The sequence below is a fragment of the Thunnus maccoyii genome, chromosome 10 (assembly GCF_910596095.1).
Source record: "Thunnus maccoyii chromosome 10, fThuMac1.1, whole genome shotgun sequence".
Taxonomy (NCBI): domain Eukaryota; kingdom Metazoa; phylum Chordata; class Actinopteri; order Scombriformes; family Scombridae; genus Thunnus; species Thunnus maccoyii.
Window position 1 is genome coordinate 7,113,411 of NC_056542.1, and position 22,038 is coordinate 7,135,448.

Consider the following 22,038-nt stretch of genomic DNA (forward strand, 5'->3'; position numbering starts at 1 on the left):
CATCACACAATGATGGCAGAGTGAACTTCTCTCTCAAATGTACACTTTGTCATTTGGCCGATACTTTTATCCAAAGCAACATACAAGCGTGGAAAGACAATCAAGCATTAGAGGACAGTGACTCAAAAAGTACAGGTACAAATTCTCATGTAGCTGACAGTGTACAAGTGCAGTGAGAATTCTTGTTTTTTTTAAATGATTGAAGTAAGAAAGGATTGGAATTAGACACGTGCATAAGATCACACAGTTACTTCTGTCACATTTTGTGTGTACACCCAGTGAACCATTATGAGCGTGTTTGAAGAGAGACTGTCTGAAAGTGAATGCATTTGAAAATCTTGCAGCTCCATATGATGGCGAGTATGGCCGATCGGAAGAAGTAAAAAACACTTTTGCCGACGTGGTTGACATCTGGTTGAACAATGTTGTTTGGAGCGGACTGACACCTTTATAGCTCAGTCCTGGAGAAAGGTGAAAGACTATCAAACCTTTATGCATGGAAGAAAACAGGTGCTCCAGCCTTGCTTTTTTTTTTTTTAACCACTTTTTATGCATTCGGTAAACTTAGCAAGTTTATAGACATCCAGCTGATGCAGAGGAATGTTAGCATTAATTTGGAGTCATGTTTCTAGCCACATAGTCATAAATTCAGTATGTCTTTTAGCTCTGTTTTGCTTCCTCCACCAACATCTGAAGGAAATAGCTGGTGAACATAGTGGAGCATTTAGCTGCTAAATGCTCCAGTATGTCCACCAGCTAGTCACTAACAATGTCTGTTTGGCACTGGGCTGGTAGCGTAGGGTTGGCTTATCAGAGCTTTCTTCTACTAAATCTGCCTGCTGCGATTAAAAACAGATCGAGAAGAGCGATGAGAATGAGTCAAAACAGTAAAACTGATGGAGATGAGCGACATTCTTTCACTGGGCAGAAATGAAATTTCCAGAATCTGTTTGAGTGTCGGTCTGCTTGATTGACATTTGGAAAGATCAGGGTTTAGAATCTCCCAGTGGAAAGATTATAATCACAAACTGTGGTCGGTATTCATTTTTTTGTTTGAACTGTTCATCAAAGGGTTGTGATTTAACTCTCTGGACAAAGTAGATGGGCAGCTCTCCCAGAAAAAGCAGCATGCGACCTAGTGACTCATAGGGTCCAACATTTGTTTGAAGCTTTTCTGGCAACACGAAAACTCCAGCGCGAAGAAGGCAACAAGCCATCCGACTTGCGCACAAACTCGTCTTATACGTCTGTGTGGTTAGTGGTGGATGTCAGGATGGAAAAAGGGCACATTGTGACACAGCAGAGCAGAGCAGAGCACCATTACTACAATCTTTGTGATCATCATCCTACACTCTTGCAAAAAAATCTTTTGGTGTCAAAGTTGTTCAGATCAGAATATTCAAAAAGTCATCACTTCATGTCAGCTGCAAACTAGAGGATGAGAAAAACTTAAAAATATTAAATTAACTGGACACAAAAGCTCCAAATGTATTAGTGAATATGAAATGTAAGTTAATTGTTTCCAAAATGCAGGTTCTGTCAGCAATAAAGAGTCAATTCACCTGAATTACACACACACACAAAACATTCTCACTTACTAATTCTCTACTGGCATATATCCATAAAGACAAAGTTCATTCTTGACCTTGGAAACAGCAGTTAAGACAAAAAAAAACCTCATTTCAAGGCCCATTCAGTAGCTACTCTGGATCTTGTGAGGTTTGGATTTATTTTCCAGGTCAAGACTTATCTTGCTGCATCAATAAATGGAAGCGACTGTTAGTGTAATTTATTAGAGGGCTGAAGAGCAGTGCTTTGCTGCCCTCTCTGGTTGAAAGTTTCAAGCCTGTGTTGCATAGCCAGACCGGACCAACAAAGCTGAGATGTTGTAGTATGAATAGTTGGCTGGATCAAATAAAGGAGCGGGGATGTGGGTTTACCAAGTCCCCGACCTGCAGCTTCCTCTGACACTCTCTTCCCACAGCAAGCCAGGACAGGAAACAGTTCAGATTTAGGAATAAAATAAAATCTGAGTAGGTGAGACCAAAGAAAACAAAATGATAACAAGGAGTCCATCAATCAGCACTCAGGCCAGCGAGTGGATGACAAGCATGTGAAGCACATATGAGCCACGACCTCTAAACTGTGAGATCTCAACACCTCACTGGTGTTACTGTTTTGGCATCACAACACTTGTTTCAACACAGACCCACGCCCAGCTCAGTGATGTAAGTGGTCAGAAATGTGCTCTGTTGCACCTGTAACCACACCTAACAGTGATGTTGTGGGTGATTCACTGCAGCAAGGTGAGAAATTAAACCACTGGAGGTCAGCAAACGCAGGATTTTCAAGGGGAATCAAATTACTCTTGAAGTTTTTTTTAATAACATAAAAAGTACATTAACATCTCTTTGATCTCTGTTACTCAGGATAATCCACAGACCTTCCTGTGAACAGTTTTCACAGGGACTAACTTCTACTGAAGAAAATACTCCCAATGTTTGACAATATGTTCTATGGATAGTTAAAAGTTTATAGAAAGAGATGCTCCTGTTGAATTCTTTCTTTTCATTATGTTTCAATGCAGTGAGCACAAAATCACCCCGACTATACTGGGGAGGCAGAAGAAATGTCAGATATATCTCAAAACTTGGGCAAACCTGAGTTCTTTGTAATTTTGGTGAACTTACCCTTTATTACACAGCACTTTCTGGTCTTGTCCACTTAAGAGACTTTGAGTTTAATTGGTTATTGATCCCCGTGCTGTTATACCCTCTCACTTCATACAACTTCTCTTTCCATTTACTGATTCATGCCTCCAGTGGTGTGTGGGAGGTGCTGGGCGAGCAAGCTGCTAATCAAGTTGTGAGGACTGTAATCGTCAGGAGCAGGAGGTCATTTATGCTCGGAGATTTGAGTCTTGGCCAAGCATGTGATCGGGCTGGTGGAGAGTTCAGAGAGGACTCATCTACTTTGGACTGTGAGGATGGGGAGTGTGTGAATCGTCAGGATGGCAAACCGCCAAAGAGCTGAGGGAGCAGGCAGAAAATGGAAATATACAAGAAACTTGGAACTGACAAGAGCTCAAGTATGAAAAAGGAAAAAAAAAATGCAACTGATGGTTATTTTCGTTATTGATTGACAGACAGACAAATACATCAATTTCACATGTTAAGATCAGCCTGTTCATTACAGGGAGTACAACCCAGTCTGTGAAATTAGTTGTGGAGGAGCTTTGTCAGATATAATTTGTCAAAAATAACCTTCATCAGGGTCATCTGGGCTCGGACGCTACAAATTTTAAAAAGAAAGTCTTTTTATAAACTCTGGGTGCAGAGTTTGAAAAATGTAGATGTTTTCCAGGTAGGAAGAGTCTAACGAAACAACATTATTGTTTTACACTATGTGAAGTGTAGGATTCAGCAGTTTTGGGGCTTGACCCATAGCTTCTGCTGCATCAACTTTAGCCTTTCAGCAGCGTAGCCCTACAGTCGAAACTGAAATATCTCAACTACTACTTGACAGACTGCCATAAAACCTCCTACAGACATTCACAGCTCCCAGACGATGAATCCTAATGACTCTGGTGATCCCCTAACTTTCCCTTTAGCAACACCCTGAGGCTGACATTTCGGGTTTTAGGAGGATTTTCTCAGGAACATTTAGACACTTGCCAAAAATCTTGTACAGACATTTATGGTTAAGGGTGATCCTTTGACTTTTCTTGTTGCGCCACCATGAAGTTGACATTTGCGGTTTTTCCAGTGAAATGTCTCCACAACTATCAGATGGACTGTAATTAAATTTGCCTTGAGTAACGAGAGAAATTTGGTTCCAGTACATGCAGAAACTTGTTTCTTCACAGCTTATATGTGACTCCACCGATATAATCAGAGCAAAAAGCCGTACAAGAGACCTCTTTATTGAATTTATTAAGTTGTATTCAGACACTCAAAACTGATCAGCCCATCACTAGTAATGCTGTTTTACATCATTAAAATTCATTGAGCTGTAAGAGAGACAACCAGTTAGGTTAATTATGCTACCTGCTTACAGCTGTAGGTTAGCAAGTCCAATACAGTCCGTCATATAAAATCGAAGGGCAGTCATTAATTAAAACATGATCAACACTGTGCAATGCAATAAAAGTTCCTTTCAAACATGACCATGGACCATTTCTGAGAAAAAGTAACAAGACACCAGAGAGAGGGATTTTGTTAATAACACTACATATACCTAAAAAGACCAACACTGCTTAACATTTGACCAGTTTGTGACAAGGTCTAGAATGAAAATTTAAAAAAAAAAAAAAAAAAAAGAGAGAAATGAAAAATAAAAGCAGACCTATATTGAACTGTACAATTGTTCGGAATCTCTAGATAAATTTCCTGGTGAGCTCACAAGCTCTGCAAGCTGTACTAAAGGAGGAAGAAGACAACATTGCACCCTATAACAACATTAGAGTATATTTTCCACAGACTTGTGACAATGGGTAGTAGTCCAATTTTCTTTTTGTGTGCCGTATGAGCTCTATTCTAACAAAAAAAATAAAAATAAATGATCCCCTTTGATTCAGATCACCCAAATTGATGCAGGTTGACTACTGGCCTGAACAGAAACAGAGCAGATAACTAACAAAGAGTTTAACATAGAAATCGTCGTATGTTCAAGTCTTTGCGAGACAATTTCACAAAGCAGGATGTTCCAACAGTCTTCAAGTTGATTTTTCCTTTTTTCCGAGCGAAACCGTTATCAGTGTCAGAATTTTAACATCTGTGATAAGACTCTTGAAGATGCTGCGGCATGAAAGCATTTCGTTCGATAGCAAAGCTGAATTTACAAAATCCTGTCATACCGGCCTCACGTGTGGCCTGCGGGTGTCGTTTCCCGGTCTTCCTGCATGTCACAACTCCACGTTTTTTTCCCCCACACCATGAAGACTGTTGTTTTAATATAATGTACGGCAATGTGACATCACTCTACAGATGAAGATTAGTCTCCACTTTTTTTTTTTTTTTTTTGCTTTTAATAAAAATGACAGTGGTTGCACATAACGGGAAGCCAGAGCTGTTTTTCTTCTTTAGACTTTTTCAACCTTTTCAAAATAAAAACAGGACAGTAACAAATTTATTTTTCTTGCACTTTTTCATTAGGGAGCCTTGGATAAAGACGTCTTCTTGAGTAACAGATGCGGAGATGGAGGGGTGGGTGGGTGAGGGGGGGGGGGGATTCTTGCTTTGAACTGTCTTGACTCACAGTCTGAGAAGCCGAGCGTCTCAAGATGGGAACAATTTGGTTTTCTTCTGATTGTGAGCAAAACTTAAAACCCGCACAACAGTGTATTTATTACAGGCAACATCATCATCATCATCATCATCATCATTCGCATCCAGTCGACCCTGTGAAGTGACAAATGAGGCTACACCTTCTCATCAGCAAATCACTCTCAGGAAAAAAAAATTTCACACACGACAACAATCACACGTTCACAGGTTTCACGCTCGCTCATCTTTCTTTTAAAACGGGGGTTAGTCTTCCAACTGAATAAAAGATAAAAATGTGTGTGTGTGTGTTTTTTTTTTAGGCGTTGTAGTGATACATGCATCCATTATACTGATATACACTTCTTAAAAAAAGTTAAAAAAAAAAAAAAAAAAAAAAAACGAACATCAACAAAAAAAAAAAAAGGTATTAGAAATGCAGCTATACAGAGTCTTTAGCTATTCCAAGGGGGGAGTGAGGCTGAAGGTCAGGTCTGACGTCAGGAAGCCGAGGAGCCCGATGTCCAGATGTTGTTCAGTTGGGAGGGGAGGGCAGAGGGGGGCGGGGGGGGGTACGTGTGTGTATGTGTGTGTACATGTGTGTGTGTATGTGTGTATGTGTGTGTGGAGGATGAGCAGGAAGAGCTGGGTTAGTTACTGCAGCAGGGACGGCTGGTGGGCTGGGCAGTCTCTGTCAGGTCCACTCCCCGGTTCCGCCCGCTGCTGGCTCCGGCAGCTTGAGGCTCGTTCTTGGGTAGCTTCTTCGCTGTAATGACATAGCAAAAAGATGAGCGATGGCGTCACCGGAAGTGATCGGATAAGCCGGGAACACGAGACCACCTGAGACGACACGCGCTCAGATGACACCAAATTCATTTTAAAGATACTTACATGGGACAATAACAGTTTCCAGATATTATCCTAGTTCTTTCCAACAAATAAAACCATCAAAGAGGACTATCTCCCTAACAATACTGGATGTTTGAGGCTGATAATGATATCAATATTTTAAAAAGATATATTGATACAATCTATTGGCCAACAATTTCTTTTGTTCAACATTTTTGATGAAGATCCCTTAAAAGCTGCTGCACATCCACACAGGTGTTTGCAATCACTTTGTCTAATTAGACCTCTCGTCGGGTGAAAGCTGGGTGAAGCTGTGCTGAGAATTACAAAATGTCACCAAACTCTATGAATCAATAACAGCGGCTCCGCTCTCTAAAAACCCCACCGGCACAGCGCCGGTTTGGCACGATTTTCACTCCAGTTCAGTTTGGCACAGGAAACGGTGAGTTACGCCGAGAAAACAAAACACCACATGTACCGACAGCGTGTTAAAACAATACGGATTAAAAAACACTGCCTGTAGAGGCTGAATCCAATTACAAAAGTATTACAGAAAGTACAGATCAGTGTTGTTCTAATAACCTTAATTTATTATTTTTGTCATTAATTATCTTTTTCAGTTTTAATCATCCGAAAGCACACGGCGTGATGCCGGGAGTTGGCGGAGTATCAACATCCTTTTTGAGAAGGCAAATAAAAGAATTTCTGGGAATTTGTAGTATTAATATATAAAGACAATTAAAACAAAACCACAATCAGATACATATGAATCAGAGGCCACCACATGTTTCTACTATGAGTTCATGTGTTTACAGTTATCTTATCATGAAGCGACATCTCTTCATTTCACTCCCTGCACACCAACGGCTGGTCTGTACTGTCAGAGCTCTAACACTTAGACAGTTTATTGTTTTTAGTAGGATCACAAGTCAAATATCGCGTCATAATTATTAAACTCTTCTTAAATATTTCAGTAGAGACACTTACCGATGGCCATGAATATCTCATTCACGTTCATAGAGGTCTTCGCTGACGTTTCCATAAAAAGCAAGCTGTTATCATCTGCGTATGACTGTGCATCCTGTGAAAGTGAAACCGACATTAAAAGATATTTATTATCAATGACGTTAGTTACCTCCTAGTTAGCATAGAGCAAAAAAAAAATTAAGTGTTGGGGATGCACAGTTGGGATTTCCCGGGCATATTTTAAATGGATCAGTATTGGACATGTGAAGCCTGATTCATTTTATGAGCCTTTTTATTTATCATGCAAGTGCTTCCTTAAGTTATAACAGTTAATAATTATATTAAATAAGCAATGTTCAGCATTTGAATCGTTAGCTTCATTGTATTGTCTGTTGCTGAGTTGTCAAAAAAAAACTTGAATAATCATAGACACAACTCCCAATTACTCTAATGATTTCTGCGGCTGTGTTCACATCCTCCACTTCATTAATCAGGATCTCAAGAACACAAACCTGGAAGTCCAATGCTCTCTTGTTAGCGAGGTCAGCCTTGTTCCCAGCCAGGGCTATTACAATATTTGGACTGGCTTGTCTCTGAAGCTCTTTAACCCAGTTCTTCGCCCGTACAAATGACTCCTGGCAAACAGAACAAGGAGGAAAGAGGATGGGGGTGGAGGTGGAGGTGGAGGAGGGGGGGTGTTCAGTTAGTGAAAATAACAATACGACCCATGTGATGGCAAGATGAGGACAACCGGACAACCTCCCCATGATGTCTGGCAAAGCTTTTGCTAATCTTTTGATTGAGGTCCAAGATAACAGACTTACAATGATGCTTTTGATGAAATATGAAACAAAATGAATGTCCTCAGGTACGGTTAAAGCACTGCTTGTACGGTACGGGAGACTGGCTTATGCTATACAGACGTACACACAAGAAAAAACATGGGTGCCTGTTCTCTGAGCTTTGAAGACTCTCTTAATTCATGACTTTGTCTTTAAAAGATCATCTACTGCAGTAAAACGTCTCTTAACGAGTTGAGTAGAAGGTGTCAGAAGGTGCTTCATACCCGTCTGTGCTTTGCTTCGTTAAGCTGAACCAAATTCAAGAGAATTCACAGCTGATAGTTCTGTTGACATTAAAAGGTGCCCTGGGGAGTTTTCTAGTGAACAACACAGTAGTTACAGTATATTTAAATTCAGTGTTTCTCACCAGAATACATTGTGTGCATCATTAAACTCCAATAAATGTGTTGAAAGCGTTTCCTTCCTCATGAAACATCTGCAACACTGATTTTTTTTGGTGCATTGTTTTCATGCATGTTTGCTAAGCTTGTGGTCTTCTTCTCACTGCCTTTGTAGGCGTTTCTTTGTGTGTTACCGCATCCAGCCTCTCTCGTACTGTCGAATAACGTGAAACAAGTGGCAGGAACGTGTATTGCACTGCCTGAGTGCATGTGTTTGTACAAAACATTGCTCCATGGAGCTACTAGTGGTGAAAAACTCCACAGGGGCATCTATGAATATGGTCTTTTTTTTCCTCATCCTTTATTTGTGACTTTTTAGTAGCTTTTCACACCAGTCATGAAATCTCACCTCATTTGTTATATCATAGACCACGATGGCTGCCTGGGCACCTCTGTAGTACATGGGAGCCAGACTGTGGTAGCGCTCCTGACCAGCTGTGTCCCAGATTTCAAACTTGACTGTTGTGTCGTCCAAACATACTGTCTGAGTCAGGAAGGCAGCTGCAGGGGCACAAAGCAGAGCGACCGATGATAAATGGGCCCATAACTACTGCGGTACACGAAATGTGTTTTTGTGAAGATAATAATTAAAAACCAATGCTTGAGACACAAACAGAAAGATTATCTGGTTGATTTAGTCCAGATTTCCACATTTGGGAAAACGGATACAAAGTAATATCAAACACATTTTATTATGTACATCCAAAATCTGGATGGATGCTGAAGCATTAAAGGGGACAGGAAACACACATTTTTTAACCATTCCAGTTACGGATTAACACAGTCTCTCTTTTTATACATCTATTATAATCTTTTATTTATTGGTTCATCATTGTATTTGAACACATATCAATTCACACTGGACAACTCTAGCTGTGCTGTTGTCTTGATCTTCCCCTATCATCCAGTCTGAGCAGGTTTACTCTCTGTGATCTGTGTTTTCTAGGATTTTACAGGTGTTTCTCTGGTCAAAGGTGAGTCTGAAAATAGCAAAGCATTGGAACGGATAGAGTCTGATTCAACCTTACAATATCCAGTATGCAGTATGTTTGCCACCGCGCGATGAGGGTAAGATTATGCAGATGATAAGCGACAGCTTGAACGTCACATGAGCCGCTGGACATACCAGGAACCAGGAATGGATGTCTGGGAATTTACCTAATTATTCTACAGTTTTCTGCTCCTGTTGGCGATTCTCACATTCTGCACCTCCAGTTATAAACTGAAAACACATCTCTTCATTTCCCCTCGCTCTCCTTTAATTGAATCATGTATTCTTTTCCACCATCCTGTTTTTTTGGGTGTTCAACAACTTTTCAACCCATTTCCTCTGCTTCTACTAATATTTCCTATACTCTGGAACGGGAGCTATAACTCTTGTGATGACTGTTTGCTTTGTAGGCTTGTGTTGATGATCTATTCAATGCTTAGTCTCCCGATATAAGACTGCCAGCTTAGTGAAACTGTAAATAAAAGTACGTCAGTATGATTTTGCAGGCTTGTTGACAGAAGAGAAGCAAAAACACGGGCTTATGTATGCGCATACCTCCGATTGTGCTCTCTTGGAATTCGTGAAACTGTCCCTTGACGAAACGGAGTACGAGACTCGACTTCCCCACCGCTGACTCTCCTAAAAGCACAAGTTTGAACTGGCAGATCTTGTTGCCTGCGTTTGGCCCATTGGGTCGTGTAGCTCCGCCTCTACTTGCCATGTCACACTCTCCGGTCTCTTCCTCTGGACGCTGACGTGCTTTGGAAAACTGTGGAAAATACCTGAGCACGAGAAAGAAAAGAGAGCCAAGTGTCGATGTCACAAAAGGAAATCAGGTAGGAGATTGTTCTGGTTAGAATTTAAATTCGCAGGTTTGCGGTGTTTATTGGAAAATCACCAAACACGAATAATATGATACGTTTTTTCCTCTCTGTAGGTAAATGAGCCTGAAACACCATGGTCATAGCACAGAGGACATCAAGCCCGAACAGGCAAAAGCTATTTTAACAATTATGTTTTATGTGAAAAATTATACACAGGCCTCTGAGAGAACTGAGGTAAACAGGCAGGTGCATGATAGAGCAAATGCCTGAGTGGGTACGCTTATTACTGTACAAAAGTCTTGTCCAGGGTTGCATCTCATCATGATATGAGTAACCCTCCAAAAATGTAAAATGCACTAATGCGGCAAACCTGGTCAATATTATAATTGCTATTTCTTATAATAATTCATACCTGTGTTTTGTTTACTCAAGATCATAGTTGATAAAAATGAATATCTGTACTGAGTGGATTAATGACTGTGATCATATGTCAGAAACACTTGTGAACAGATTTATGTGTTTTGGTTGTGAAATGAGGGGAATAATGAGGAATTTAAATGTTGTAGTTTTATGTTTATGTTATGTGTAGTTTTATTTACAATACATATTTTTTAAAACAAGCAGTCAGAATCTGGAGGCCAAATGTCACAGATGTCACATTAACAACAGTGGGAAATACATTATGCTGTAGTTCATTAGACACTGAGTAAACAAAACAGTTTCATATTAGTTTCCGCCTAACTTTCTTTCCTCTTCAAACAATAGCTGGTTGCTTGCCATAGTAACCAGTTAAACAAAGTGTAACAGGTATGGCAAAAACATACCAGAGTTTGGCAGACAGTGAAAGTCGTATTTCCACCCTGACAGTAACGCCAACATTTTGGCAACTGATGTCACACAAACATCTGAGCTGCTGCTGGTAAAGTTACCGCTGTTTTTGATCTGTTTAACTTCAAGCAATGACAGAAAGTTGACCAACTGGTGCACTTGTAAAAAAAAAAAAAAAAAAAATCTGTAATAACAAACCTCTGGCAGCTCTTGCCTGTAGCTTTAAGTAATGTGAAGCAGACTGTTACAAAGGGGATTAGTATGACACAGGTATGAGCATATATGTGGGAATATGGTTCAAGGTTAAATTACAGGCAGTTTCGGTATGCGTGGTTCTGTAAAATTGAAGGTGAATAACAACAAACCATATTAACCGGACAATAACAGATCTGTAACTTAGACATTCCTCAATACTACCATCCGAGTATACAGAAAGTACCAGTCCAAAAATAATTACTGTCAACGTCGTCGAAATCGCGTTACGACACACAGTTAACCACAAATAACCTGTTATGTTGTTGTTGACTGGCAAGAATTAGTAACGAATGCTAGCGTTAGCAACATAGCTAGCTGGTAAGTTCAGAATGTTTATCCTAAAAAGACGATCTCTACCTGTAATAAAGCATGATTTAACATGTATAGGTTAAATATGGGTAGTATCGGACACACCGATCTTAAACACAACACATCTGCCATGTATGTAGGCTAACGTTTGGATACGCTAAACACAGATGATGCAGGTTTGGGTGTGTACAGCTAGTGACAGCTAGCTACCGTTAGCTGTCTGACGTTAATTTAGCGAACTGCCGTACAAATCAGTGGACTAAACATGGTCTCTAACATTCATTATATTATACATATGTCCACATTAACGTGTTAATAATCCAAACATGACAGCTGATGCGTATTCGCTTGTCGTAACCTACCACGTTAAGTTACTGTGCTAACTAGCTTGGCCCTTTAGCTGTGGCCGCATCGGGAGGAGCCCTCCGGTTAGCGACTAGTAGCTCCTCACTTACCCAAAAGATGAAGCCTGTTAACGTGACTGTTGTCTCCAGAACAATATTTGAAGCACTTCGGCGTCCTGTTCACAGTGTGTCGAGAGACCAGCCAGCTGCTATGACGTTAGATTTCATAAGGCTCCGCGATGTCCCTCTCCCACTTCTTTCAACTTCCCTTTTCGCATTGTACGAAGGATGATGACAGATCGTATGACTGGAGCTGACAATCTGCCTACGTAGCAGCGCGACGGACCAATCACGTGTCAGGATTTATTCCCAATTTACTGGTATGTGCCTCCTCATAAAAACACTGAAAATAATAATAATAATATATGTCATTTGTACCTCACTTTTCAATAAGACTCTTGGTTTATCAATGTTACATTTATGGCAGAATTTACTTTATTGTGTTATTTATATTTATTGTATGTCACTGTTTGGGTTTTTAAGTTACAACAGAAAGAATGGGAAACAAGCAAACATCACCAATCTTACAATAATCTTTGCTAAGTTTCATATTTATAAAGTTTGCCAACAAAAAACTCTCCTCTCAGTTTTTCATGCAGAGTGTGAGCAGAAATCATAGACCATTAAATCTTGCACTGATAAAAAGGTTGCAAACAAGGTTAATGAGTGTATTGTTTTTAATATATTTATTTAACCCTATTTTGTTGTTTTATTTATTTTATGTATTTTTCATTATCTGTATTAGTTTTTAATTTTTTTTTTCCATTTATTTATTTAATTTCCCCTCTATTTCTGATGTGTTGTTTGTGTACCCCCTTGGCATCTTGTTCCCATGAATGTACCTCATGTTCATTCATGTACTCAATAGTCAAGAAGTCAAGAAAAACAGTCTGTACTTAAATAAAAGGAATATCTAAACTGTTTTTTCCAGCATGTTTTTAAAGGAGTCTTGATCAATGATCTTCATCTCCTAACTTTATATTACCATGAAAAGTGTTTTTTAAAAGTTCTGTGTGATCGTATTTCCAATTTAAACTAATGACCAGTGTTGCTAGGCAACGAAACCCAAACAGGTGTACAACTCAGCGTCCAGGCAGTCGACCAAAGAATTTGGTGTAGCAAGTTGTCCAAAGTTTTTCCAGGAAACATTAGAGAAGAGAAGATCATTACTTGGTTGGTTCTGTTGCAGACATAAGCATGTCTGACGGAAATACTTCTTACCAAGTGAAATACACCGATAGTTTTCCAAACATACCGAGGGTAAGTCAACTTGAAGTTGCTAGCCAGTGTTGTCTTACTATAGAGGAAAGGTTTTAGCTAAATAACCTTGTGTCTTTGATAGTTTACACTGTATATTAATGTTTTTTTCTCTTTTTTTCTTAAACACCAGGCTGGGAAACTGAGACCTGTAGGTTACGGGACTAAGACCTGCTTACAAGAAGTGCCAGCTGTAAGTCAATATTGTGTGTGTGTGTGTGTGTGTGTGTGTGTGTGTGTGTCTAAGTATACAATATCAGTTTTGTCTCTGGATGCATTTGCACAACTGTAAGTATGAATATCATGCGGAGCAGCAGCCAACTCTAAATGCTGAAGCTACATGTCCTCTCTCTCTCTGATGCTGTATACCATATTAAAGGACAGGTTCACAAATTTTCAAGTCTGTCTTAAAACAACAGATCAAATCAAGTGGATATCTGCCACATTTGTCTTTTTAGCATCAGATCCCCCCTTTAGAGAGTCTATCCCTGAAATGTTCAGGAACATTTCCTGCATGGGGTCATGTGTGAATGGGAGCAGGGATCGATATTCAGGGAAATCTGTGCTGCCAATTTTTTCAGGGAAAATGCCAGTACAGCTGTGATGTGAATGAAAGCAGTAACATTGCAAGGACAAGTATTGTTAAGGATTACGTCTGTCAGATGAAAGATGCTTTCAGATAGAGGGAGTGAACAAATCACAAGACTTGACTTGTGGGTGATATACTGTGAGTTGGGCGGTGCTTGGTTTTGGTTTGTTTGCTTTCAACATGGCAAACTTTCTAAATAGTACACTAAAATATGTTTCCTGAAACATTTGAGGCGAGAAATAGGCAATGCAGTAACAGAATCTGGATGCATATTTGATCAGGACTGCTTAGTTTCACAGTTTGATCTGAGTTTCATGGGTTTCTCCCTCTTCTTCTGTTGATTTTTATGGAGGTTGGCATCCCTAAGTGTTGCATTACCGCCATCTGCTGGACTGTCCCTTGCCCCATCTATTCTGGCATTGCCAGAAAAGGCACAAGATGGAAATGTTCCTGAAAGTAGCTGCATGTGTGAATAGTGAAAATCGCTAATGGTGCCTGAAATGTTATCCCAGGGAAACTATGTGTGAAAGAGGCGTTTGTTTCCCAGTGTTTCCCTGTTGAGCTGCGGTGGAAGTATAGTAACAAGACTTTGGCACTAAAAAGACTAACGTTGAAAGATATCTACTTGATTTGACTCATTGAGAAACTTCACATTAGCTTCAGATAAACATTTGACTTTGTCAATTTTGGCCCACTTACATTGTAAGTGCATTATAAAGGGATCTTCTAATGATCAGTATGAACAGGAGGAATGATTATGGCAAAAAAAAATGTATTTCATTGTTCATTTGGGCCTGTGACTGTTGTTTTCAGACAGACTTGAACAAATATGAACCCATCCTTTAACAATTTTATCTGTTGTTTTTCAGCCCCCCACCCCACCAGTGGTTAGGAAATTCCGCAACAGCACCCAACCAGAACCGGGCGCTATCAGAGTGCACCAAGGGAAGGCAAATGATCCAGATGTTGCTGGCACTCTCGTTCATGGTGTCAGCACCAAATCTTCCCTTGCTGTGAGTACCATCCATAAACACACACACACACCTCCCTGTGGGTTAAACGGGCAATAAGGAGGGTTTTTACTACCTCACATTTGGTGGGTTGATATATTTTTGGGTCAGTGTCAATGAATGATTTATCATGCTGCACTGTGATGAGATTAAGGCTGTCAAAACAAAGGATTTACTGAAATTGTGAAAAAAATATTACCTCACCTTCTGGCATTTTAAGATGCTCCTGAATAATTACTTCATACCTTGATAATACTTCTTTTTTTTGTTATAAGCTCACGGATTAATTTGAGAAAAGAAGATTAGCGACAGTGACACTGTAGTATGTTCATTTTGTTTAACCATGTAGTACCTGCTAAAACTCACAGAGGTGAATCGATTACATTATATATATGGTATTTAGATGTCACACAACCAGAATATGGATGTAAATTCTTCAATTTTGTGTGATTCAAACAGGACGGAGACATCCTGAGTCCTCCCCAAAACACCTTGTTCCAACAGAAGTTGCAGGAGCTCAGTGAAGCGGTTTACGCATCCAGACAAAAAGCACCTCTGGGCAGGTCACATGACCAGCATACTGGACTTCCCACCTGGTATAATGACGAAACAACGTTTGGTGTTAAAACAGTAAAAGGTACAGTATGTGCAATGTCAAATAAAGTCAAAAAGAGTCTGGTAAGACATAAATGCTGTAACGAGAACATGCAAATATTTATCATCTCCTATCAAGTCTCCCAAAATGTGCGGATTTTTTAAAATTTAGTGTTATAATTAATTAAAGTAAGGATAAGAATCGTTTACTGAAGTGATGACCTTCTTTTTTGTTCAGGTTCGGGTGTAAGTGAAATTATTAACCCTTCAAAAACAGCAGAGGAGTTGGAGATGGAGGCTCAGGAGGGACACAAGGCTTATATCCGTAGCCACAATGCCTATTTTGTTGGTAGGACCTGGAAATGTGTCTGAAATAAAACCTAAAAGCAAAATTAAGTTGCACATTCATATTGATAAAAATGCAGAATGCCTTCACTATTATAACCAGCAGTTGGCCAAGCAGAATGTAATTAATTGTGACTTTAAGTTGCATGTGTGGCTGTATTTTGTTGATATTTTTGTTTTTCTTTTCATTATTTCATATTTGAAAGTCAGATTTATCAATCTACTTGTTGATTTTTGTCGATCACATCGCCGTGCTCTACTCCAGGTGAGCAAGTTGACAGGAAGTATGACTGGAGTCACTGCAGTAGAGACAGCAGGTTTGGGAACCTCACGCCTCATTTCAACGACGGCCGCAATCTTAGCAAAACTCTCCGCTGGCTGGGGGAGTCACAGAAGTAAGCAATGAAAAATTAACACTAATTTCCATAACACTGTGTATCCATTTAGTGTATATCTAATTTTAGAGAAAATAAATCCCACCTGACCTTGCTCTCATATTATTTTGCCTTAGGTTTTACAATCCAAAGCCTGTTTGGAAGAGATCTAATGACTTCAGGGAAAAGACGGCGCCACCAATTGGCAGACTGAACCGCGCGTTAGTTTCTGTTGCACCTCTTCTGGCTGATTCTGTTAACTCTGACAATTATACTTTATTAACTAATGTTTAACTTCATTTTGTCATTAATCTCATTCTTTTCAGGAAAGGAAATAGCTTGAAAGTTTCGCCGGATCACACTTTTGGAATTCTCTTGCCGCCAGATGAATTTGGTAAAGTTTATTAGTTTATCTACACATTTTCTTTTCCTGGGTTTCATATTTGAACATGTGTTAGCAGATACCATGTGCCCACAATGTCTTGAGCTTTTTGTTCAAGTCAGCAAATGATGTTTTTCCTGCTTCCTCCACAGGTGTTGGAGGTGTAATGAACTCCATGGAGCCAGGCAGGTACACGAGAGGCCGGGACCAGCAGCGCAGTCTGGTCAACGCGGTGCGACACCGACTCAAGAAGGTCAACTTCCAAAACTTCTCCTCCCTGCTGCAGGCGTTCAGGCATTATGACAAGGTAGGACTGGACAGGCAGGGTGACACTTTTACACAATTCTGGTGACCTGTACTCTTAATTTGCTGACTTTTTAACTAAAGTAATCTGAAAAAGTCCAGTGGTACTTTGTTCAGTGTAACACATACAACAATTCATCTTTTCACATGATCAAAGACACCAAGTTATGTCAATGCATGGTGTGAGAAAGGCCTGTTGCATTAGGATATTGATAAGTGAGTTTGTAAAGTAAATAATGCTACTACAGTACAATTCTCCTGTTGCAGTTTAACACTTGTGAGAACATACTGTAGTTGTTGGGTCTTTTCATCAATAGATGGAGCTACAAATAACAAATAGTGACAGAATTTGTGTATGATTTTGTTTGTATATCCGTTTATGTAAATCACTAGAAAGGCAAAGGAATGATTGACAAAGAGGACCTGCAGGAGGTGTGCCGTGAGTTTCATCTGGACGTGAGCGGACCGGTCCTGGATGAGCTGATAGATTACTGCGACACAGATAAGGACGGATTAATCAACTTCTTGGAGTTTGCTAACTTCCTCAACTGGAAGGACAAGATGCCCATCAACAGTGAAGAGCAACGCATCCTCACGAATAGTCAGTTTGTATTTACTAAGTTGCTATTTGCTATTTGCTATTATTATTTTAATCTCAATGCATGCTTTTCTAGGACATTTCTAGTTCTGCTTCAAATTCATGTGGCTCAGTCGAGGCTGCTTTTATGCTTCTGCATCAGGGTGAAGCAGAGGCTACATACGGAGGCCTAGTTTCTGGAACATTTTCTGTTTTTGTCATCTCCTGCAGAGCGCCAGACCGGCACGGCACCAGCCAACACAGAGACGAAGCCTTCGTCAGAATCAGCGCAGCTTCTTGCTTCTAGGGCTTTGATTGAGCCTGAGGACCTGGAGCCTGTGGAGCCAGGCAGCTCACTGAAAACTGTGCGGACCCTGAGACAACCCAGGGCAGCCCCAGACCACTTCATCACCTCCTCTTCCATCATTGGGGCTGTCGGTGGTGGTCCGTTCACATCAAGTAAGTCAGAGGCAGAGGTTTGTTGTGACAAGGATGTTTTTAGTTTCCATTTAACCATATGACTTTTTGTCTGCCTGTTTAAAACCCAACAGCTGGGATTTGTGGGTGACAACATTGTATGTTTGGAGCCAGAATGTGCACAGTTCAGTAAAGAGGCAAAGCAGGTGAATCAAGTGTAAAATGACATTCTGGTAATAAGGAAAGTCAGTCATTGTCATCGCCAATTAGCAACGTGTTGACACTCCTCCTTACCCGCAAATGACTTTCTAATGACACAATCATGCAACAGTTGAAATCACTGTAGTGAGAGACATGAAATAAATTAACTTTTTAATTATTATATATTATAATTATTAATTCTTGCAGAAAAAAAGACTTTATTCCTACAGCACTAAGACGGCCATTAGTCTCAGCGTCTTGTGTTATGAGTCATATTCATTAAAACGTGCTTGAATTTCCTCTGCAGCGCAATATTTTTTAGTGAGGACATAATCTCTACATAAAGCTTTATGAGTGCTTATTTAACTTCTATTCTCTCTTTCCATAGGCAGCCGCGCCTTCGGGATCCCGTCCGTGCGCTCTGACCTCCCAGCTCCACGCATCAAGAGAGTCAGCGACCCTAACAACTACGGTGATACATCCACGGCTGCAGATCTTCTGCATCCATCAGTTCACACCCTCCGAGGTGTTCACGAGCAACACTTCTTCTGTCCTCGCACCAAGACAGAGGTACGCACAACAAACACAAGATCGGGGTGGTAGTGTACCTTAATAATAAGAAGAATTTGTTTTGTTAAATTTCATGTGTTTTCTTTGTTGGGTATCTGTTTCTTGAATTACCATATACTTCAGTGGGGTTTAATACTTTTCTTCATATTTACTTTTCAAAATAAAGTTGATTGAACTTGCTTTTCCACCACCAGCCTGTTTCATATTATTTGATTCTTTGTTCAGATTAGAAGTAAAAGAGACAGTTATTACATGACCATGTTTGGGAGAAACAGAGTTTTTTTTTGTTACTGACGCATCTCCTTCCGTTCTCAGATAGCAGAGATCTTCAGGAATGTGGATGTGAATATTTCCGAGGAGACGTTCGAGGAAGCGTGGAAGCTGGCGTCAATGAGGCATCCAACCGGGGAGGTTTGTGTCGAGGTTTTCCGGAACATACTCAATGAAATAAAGGCAGTGTTGTAGAAAAATGGTGTTTTACCGGCACGGTGCTTCCTCATCAGTAAATATTTCAGGTGGAAATGTTGTTGCTCCAAATGGTTTTAGTTTGATGGGAGTGCATTTTTGACATCATGAAGAGCGGCTCAGCTTAAAAGGTCTGAGAATGATCTCAATCCATAAAAGAGGTATGTTCATCTCAAGTACAAGTTTTAGTAGTGAAGTTAAAGTTTTCACATGATAATCATGATGTGAAAATCTGAGTTTCTCACTATCATTCTCAGTAGCTTAGTTAAGTAAAGCAGTTTGTAAAGTGCAACAAAAAAAGACATTTTTAATGCAAAACACAATGTTTTTTACACTTTATCTCTGCAAGTGGGACACCTGTTTTGATACATCTGGAGCAATGAAAAACACTTTTTATTTGTCATTATATTGTTGTTCATATAAATGTATCAGCTACTGGGGATATGAATAAACAAATTCAGTACTCAGCTTGAGTTTTGCTTTCTTGGAAATGATTCTTGAGTTAATCTGTATGAACATCCAAGAAATGTTAAATTTTAATTTTCTTCTGTGCCACTATTGAGAACCATGTCCTATGCACATGATCAATTCATTTTGTGCTATCACATACTTAAAGGTAAATGTTTCCAAATGTGTCAGGCTATTATTATTATTATTATTATTATTATTATTATTGTTACACATTGTTGCATTATCATGATTTTGGTTATCAATCTGTTTTACAATAAATATACACTCCGTAAAACACATCTTAACACCTTTTTTTATGTTATGTGGAGCGTGGCAGGTTGACCCAAATGCAGGAGACTGTAGGAAGAGTAAGGTTGAAAAATATCACCTTTATTCAGTCTCAAGTGCAGGCAAAGAACAACTGAACAGAACTGAACAAACAGCAGAACAAAGGATCCAACAAGACTGGACTGGAAACCAGGACCTCAATACAAACTGAACTAATGAAACAACAAGGAACAGGTGGTAAGACACAAGGGCAGGCTGGGAGCTGATTGGCTGGGAAGACACAGAGAGCAGGGCAGGGCTAACGAGACTGATGCAGGGCAGGTGTGGAGGGAGAAACAGGCTGGGGATAAAAAAGACAAAACACAAAAGGCGATAGCTGCTCTGGGCTGAGGACAGATCAAAAATACAGCTTCATTAATGAGTAAAATAAAAGTCTACAATATAATCACACACAATCCTCTGAATATATGAACGTCATAAATCAAACTGTCTCAGAATTACATAAATATGACTTAAAGTGCAAAAGTCATACTGAGCAAATAAACTTTAACATTACATTGCCAGTCTAGAAACCTTTAACATAAAGACTAGAAACATAAATTGCTGTCGACATAAACCTGAACCAATAAATCTGTCAAGTGGTTGGCCTGCACATTAAGGCTGCAACTGATGATCTGAGTTTCAGTTCACTTTTGCACTTAGTTTCTATGAGAGTCAATGAAGCAGGCAACAGTATCTCAAGTGGCCCTTAAACATAACTCGCAACCTCTTCACCGTTCTTCTCCCCCTCAGTCCAGTCTGAACAAACAGGGAAAAAGTCTGAGGGCATCTGGTGGACTGGTGGAGGGACATAGAGCCACAACATTTTAAACATCAGACTAATGTATTTCGTCATGTAAATCTTAATCTGAGCATCCTCTGGAACTATTTCTTGGATTGAAGGCTATTTTAGAGGGCTGCTGTTTCTATTATTTCATGAATATGCTTGAAGCCAGTTAGCAGTTGAGCTCCGAACCAAAAGAGGGTTACATGAACAGACATACTGTACCTGATACACATTTTTCAATATTTGCACTGCTGAGAGTCGTTCAAGCTGCGCCTCCATCGCTGGGTAAACAACTTGTTTGATGTAGTAATATTTACAGTATTAGAAACAACCATTAACACACCATGGAGCACGTTTTATAACAATAAATCAACTTTGCCTTAAAAAAAGAGGACACAACTGTCAGTTTAGGTTCATTTTGAGATGCAAACCAACCTTCTTCTGAAATGAACCAGGTTCTCTGCATGCTGGGGAATGATTAAAATACACATTTTGGTGGTAAATGTCATTATCATCACTGTCAACTGTGATACACTCAAGTCTGCTATCAGTCTTTATGTCACTGGTTTTCTGAATATTATGTTTAGTTTCCTAGACTGTACAAAAACAGTAAAGTACAAACACACAGTGGAGAATCTCCTGCACATAACACTGAATGGCATAAAAAGCAAATAAGGGAATTAAAGCTGAGATTAAAAAAAAACTAGTCAAAAATACTTAATTTTATTGGTAAATGCATAGTAATAATAATGTGCTTTTTTGAGTTTTGGTTTTATTTTATGTCCCTGTGCTACAAGCAACATTTTAAAAACATTTTGAAGGCTTTTGTATGTAATTGCTCTCTCTTACATTTTCATTAGTCATAATATTAATAGCGTCTCAAATTCAGAGATAAACATGTCAGCAAACAAAAGAAGTTGTTTTCCCCTGTTATATATCTGTTTATAGAGAATCAGTTTCTATATTAAAATGAAAAACAGAATTTCTTTCGTAGCGACAGCTCATTTATTTTGTCAATATTTCATCTTTTCTTTGTTGGAGACAACATGTCATCTTTTGTTGATACACCGAGCTGCTGAGATACAGAGACAGAGTTAAATCTTTAATTGATTGCTTTGGACTTAACAATAACAGCCTGTGTTTCTCTGCTGGTAAAAGACTTGAATAAATACTGAGACGTATGTTCTCTGTACCTTATCGTCTGTTCTGTCAGAGTATTAGATTTGATTTCCAGGCGTATTTATCTTTTTAATTCTATTAATCAATCTTAAAATGAGAGTCTGACAGTGACAGCGCAATTAATTTATGGTTTCTTGGAATAAGGAATTGTTTGCAATCAGTTTCGGTAACCAGATTAATGAAACAGGTTGGCACGCAGCGTTGACTGATCCACATGTCAGAAAATTACAAAACAGTAAAAAAAAAAAAAAAAAACCTAATAAAAAAACCATTAGCTTTTT

The 22,038-nt window shown here is 39.4% G+C and overlaps 2 protein-coding genes across 2 annotated transcripts; one reads left to right on the plus strand and one right to left on the minus strand.

Annotated features, from left to right (window-relative positions):
- Positions 1 to 3,906: 3,906 nt before the first annotated feature.
- rab5ab (RAB5A, member RAS oncogene family, b) lies at positions 3,907 to 12,213 on the minus strand. The gene is made up of 6 exons (XM_042424393.1): positions 11,982 to 12,213; positions 9,866 to 10,092; positions 8,669 to 8,820; positions 7,589 to 7,711; positions 7,098 to 7,191; positions 3,907 to 6,027 (listed from the first exon to the last, which is right to left on the minus strand). Exons 2-6 carry the CDS (start codon positions 10,029 to 10,031, stop codon positions 5,912 to 5,914), a joined length of 651 nt encoding a protein of 216 aa, XP_042280327.1. The 5' UTR covers positions 10,032 to 10,092; positions 11,982 to 12,213; the 3' UTR covers positions 3,907 to 5,911.
- A 743-nt stretch (positions 12,214 to 12,956) lies between these two features.
- efhb (EF-hand domain family, member B) lies at positions 12,957 to 19,482 on the plus strand. The gene is made up of 13 exons (XM_042424391.1): positions 12,957 to 13,190; positions 13,321 to 13,380; positions 14,646 to 14,789; positions 15,246 to 15,423; positions 15,619 to 15,729; positions 15,991 to 16,120; positions 16,237 to 16,320; positions 16,426 to 16,493; positions 16,634 to 16,788; positions 17,178 to 17,385; positions 17,593 to 17,820; positions 18,368 to 18,549; positions 18,865 to 19,482. The coding sequence occupies exons 1-13, from the start codon at positions 13,128 to 13,130 to the stop codon at positions 19,012 to 19,014; spliced, it is 1,761 nt and encodes a 586-aa protein (XP_042280325.1). The 5' UTR covers positions 12,957 to 13,127; the 3' UTR covers positions 19,015 to 19,482.
- Positions 19,483 to 22,038: the final 2,556 nt, after the last annotated feature.

What these genes read in the sequence shown, in the direction of transcription:
- rab5ab (XM_042424393.1), bottom strand. Translation starts at nt 10,031, where the DNA reads ATGGCAAGTAGAGGCGGAGCTACACGACCCAATGGGCCAAACGCAGGC. An exon ending in AGAGAGCATTGGACTTCCAG is followed by an intron (nt 7,192 to 7,588) that starts GTTTGTGTTCTT and finishes TCACTTTCACAG; the next exon opens with GATGCACAGTCATACGCAGA. An exon ending in TGAGATATTCATGGCCATCG is followed by an intron (nt 6,028 to 7,097) that starts GTAAGTGTCTCT and finishes ATGTCATTACAG; the next exon opens with CGAAGAAGCTACCCAAGAAC.
- efhb (XM_042424391.1), top strand. Translation starts at nt 13,128, where the DNA reads ATGTCTGACGGAAATACTTCTTACCAAGTGAAATACACCGATAGTTTT. An exon ending in GCTTACAAGAAGTGCCAGCT is followed by an intron (nt 13,381 to 14,645) that starts GTAAGTCAATAT and finishes GTTGTTTTTCAG; the next exon opens with CCCCCCACCCCACCAGTGGT. An exon ending in TGGTGTTAAAACAGTAAAAG is followed by an intron (nt 15,424 to 15,618) that starts GTACAGTATGTG and finishes TTTTTTGTTCAG; the next exon opens with GTTCGGGTGTAAGTGAAATT.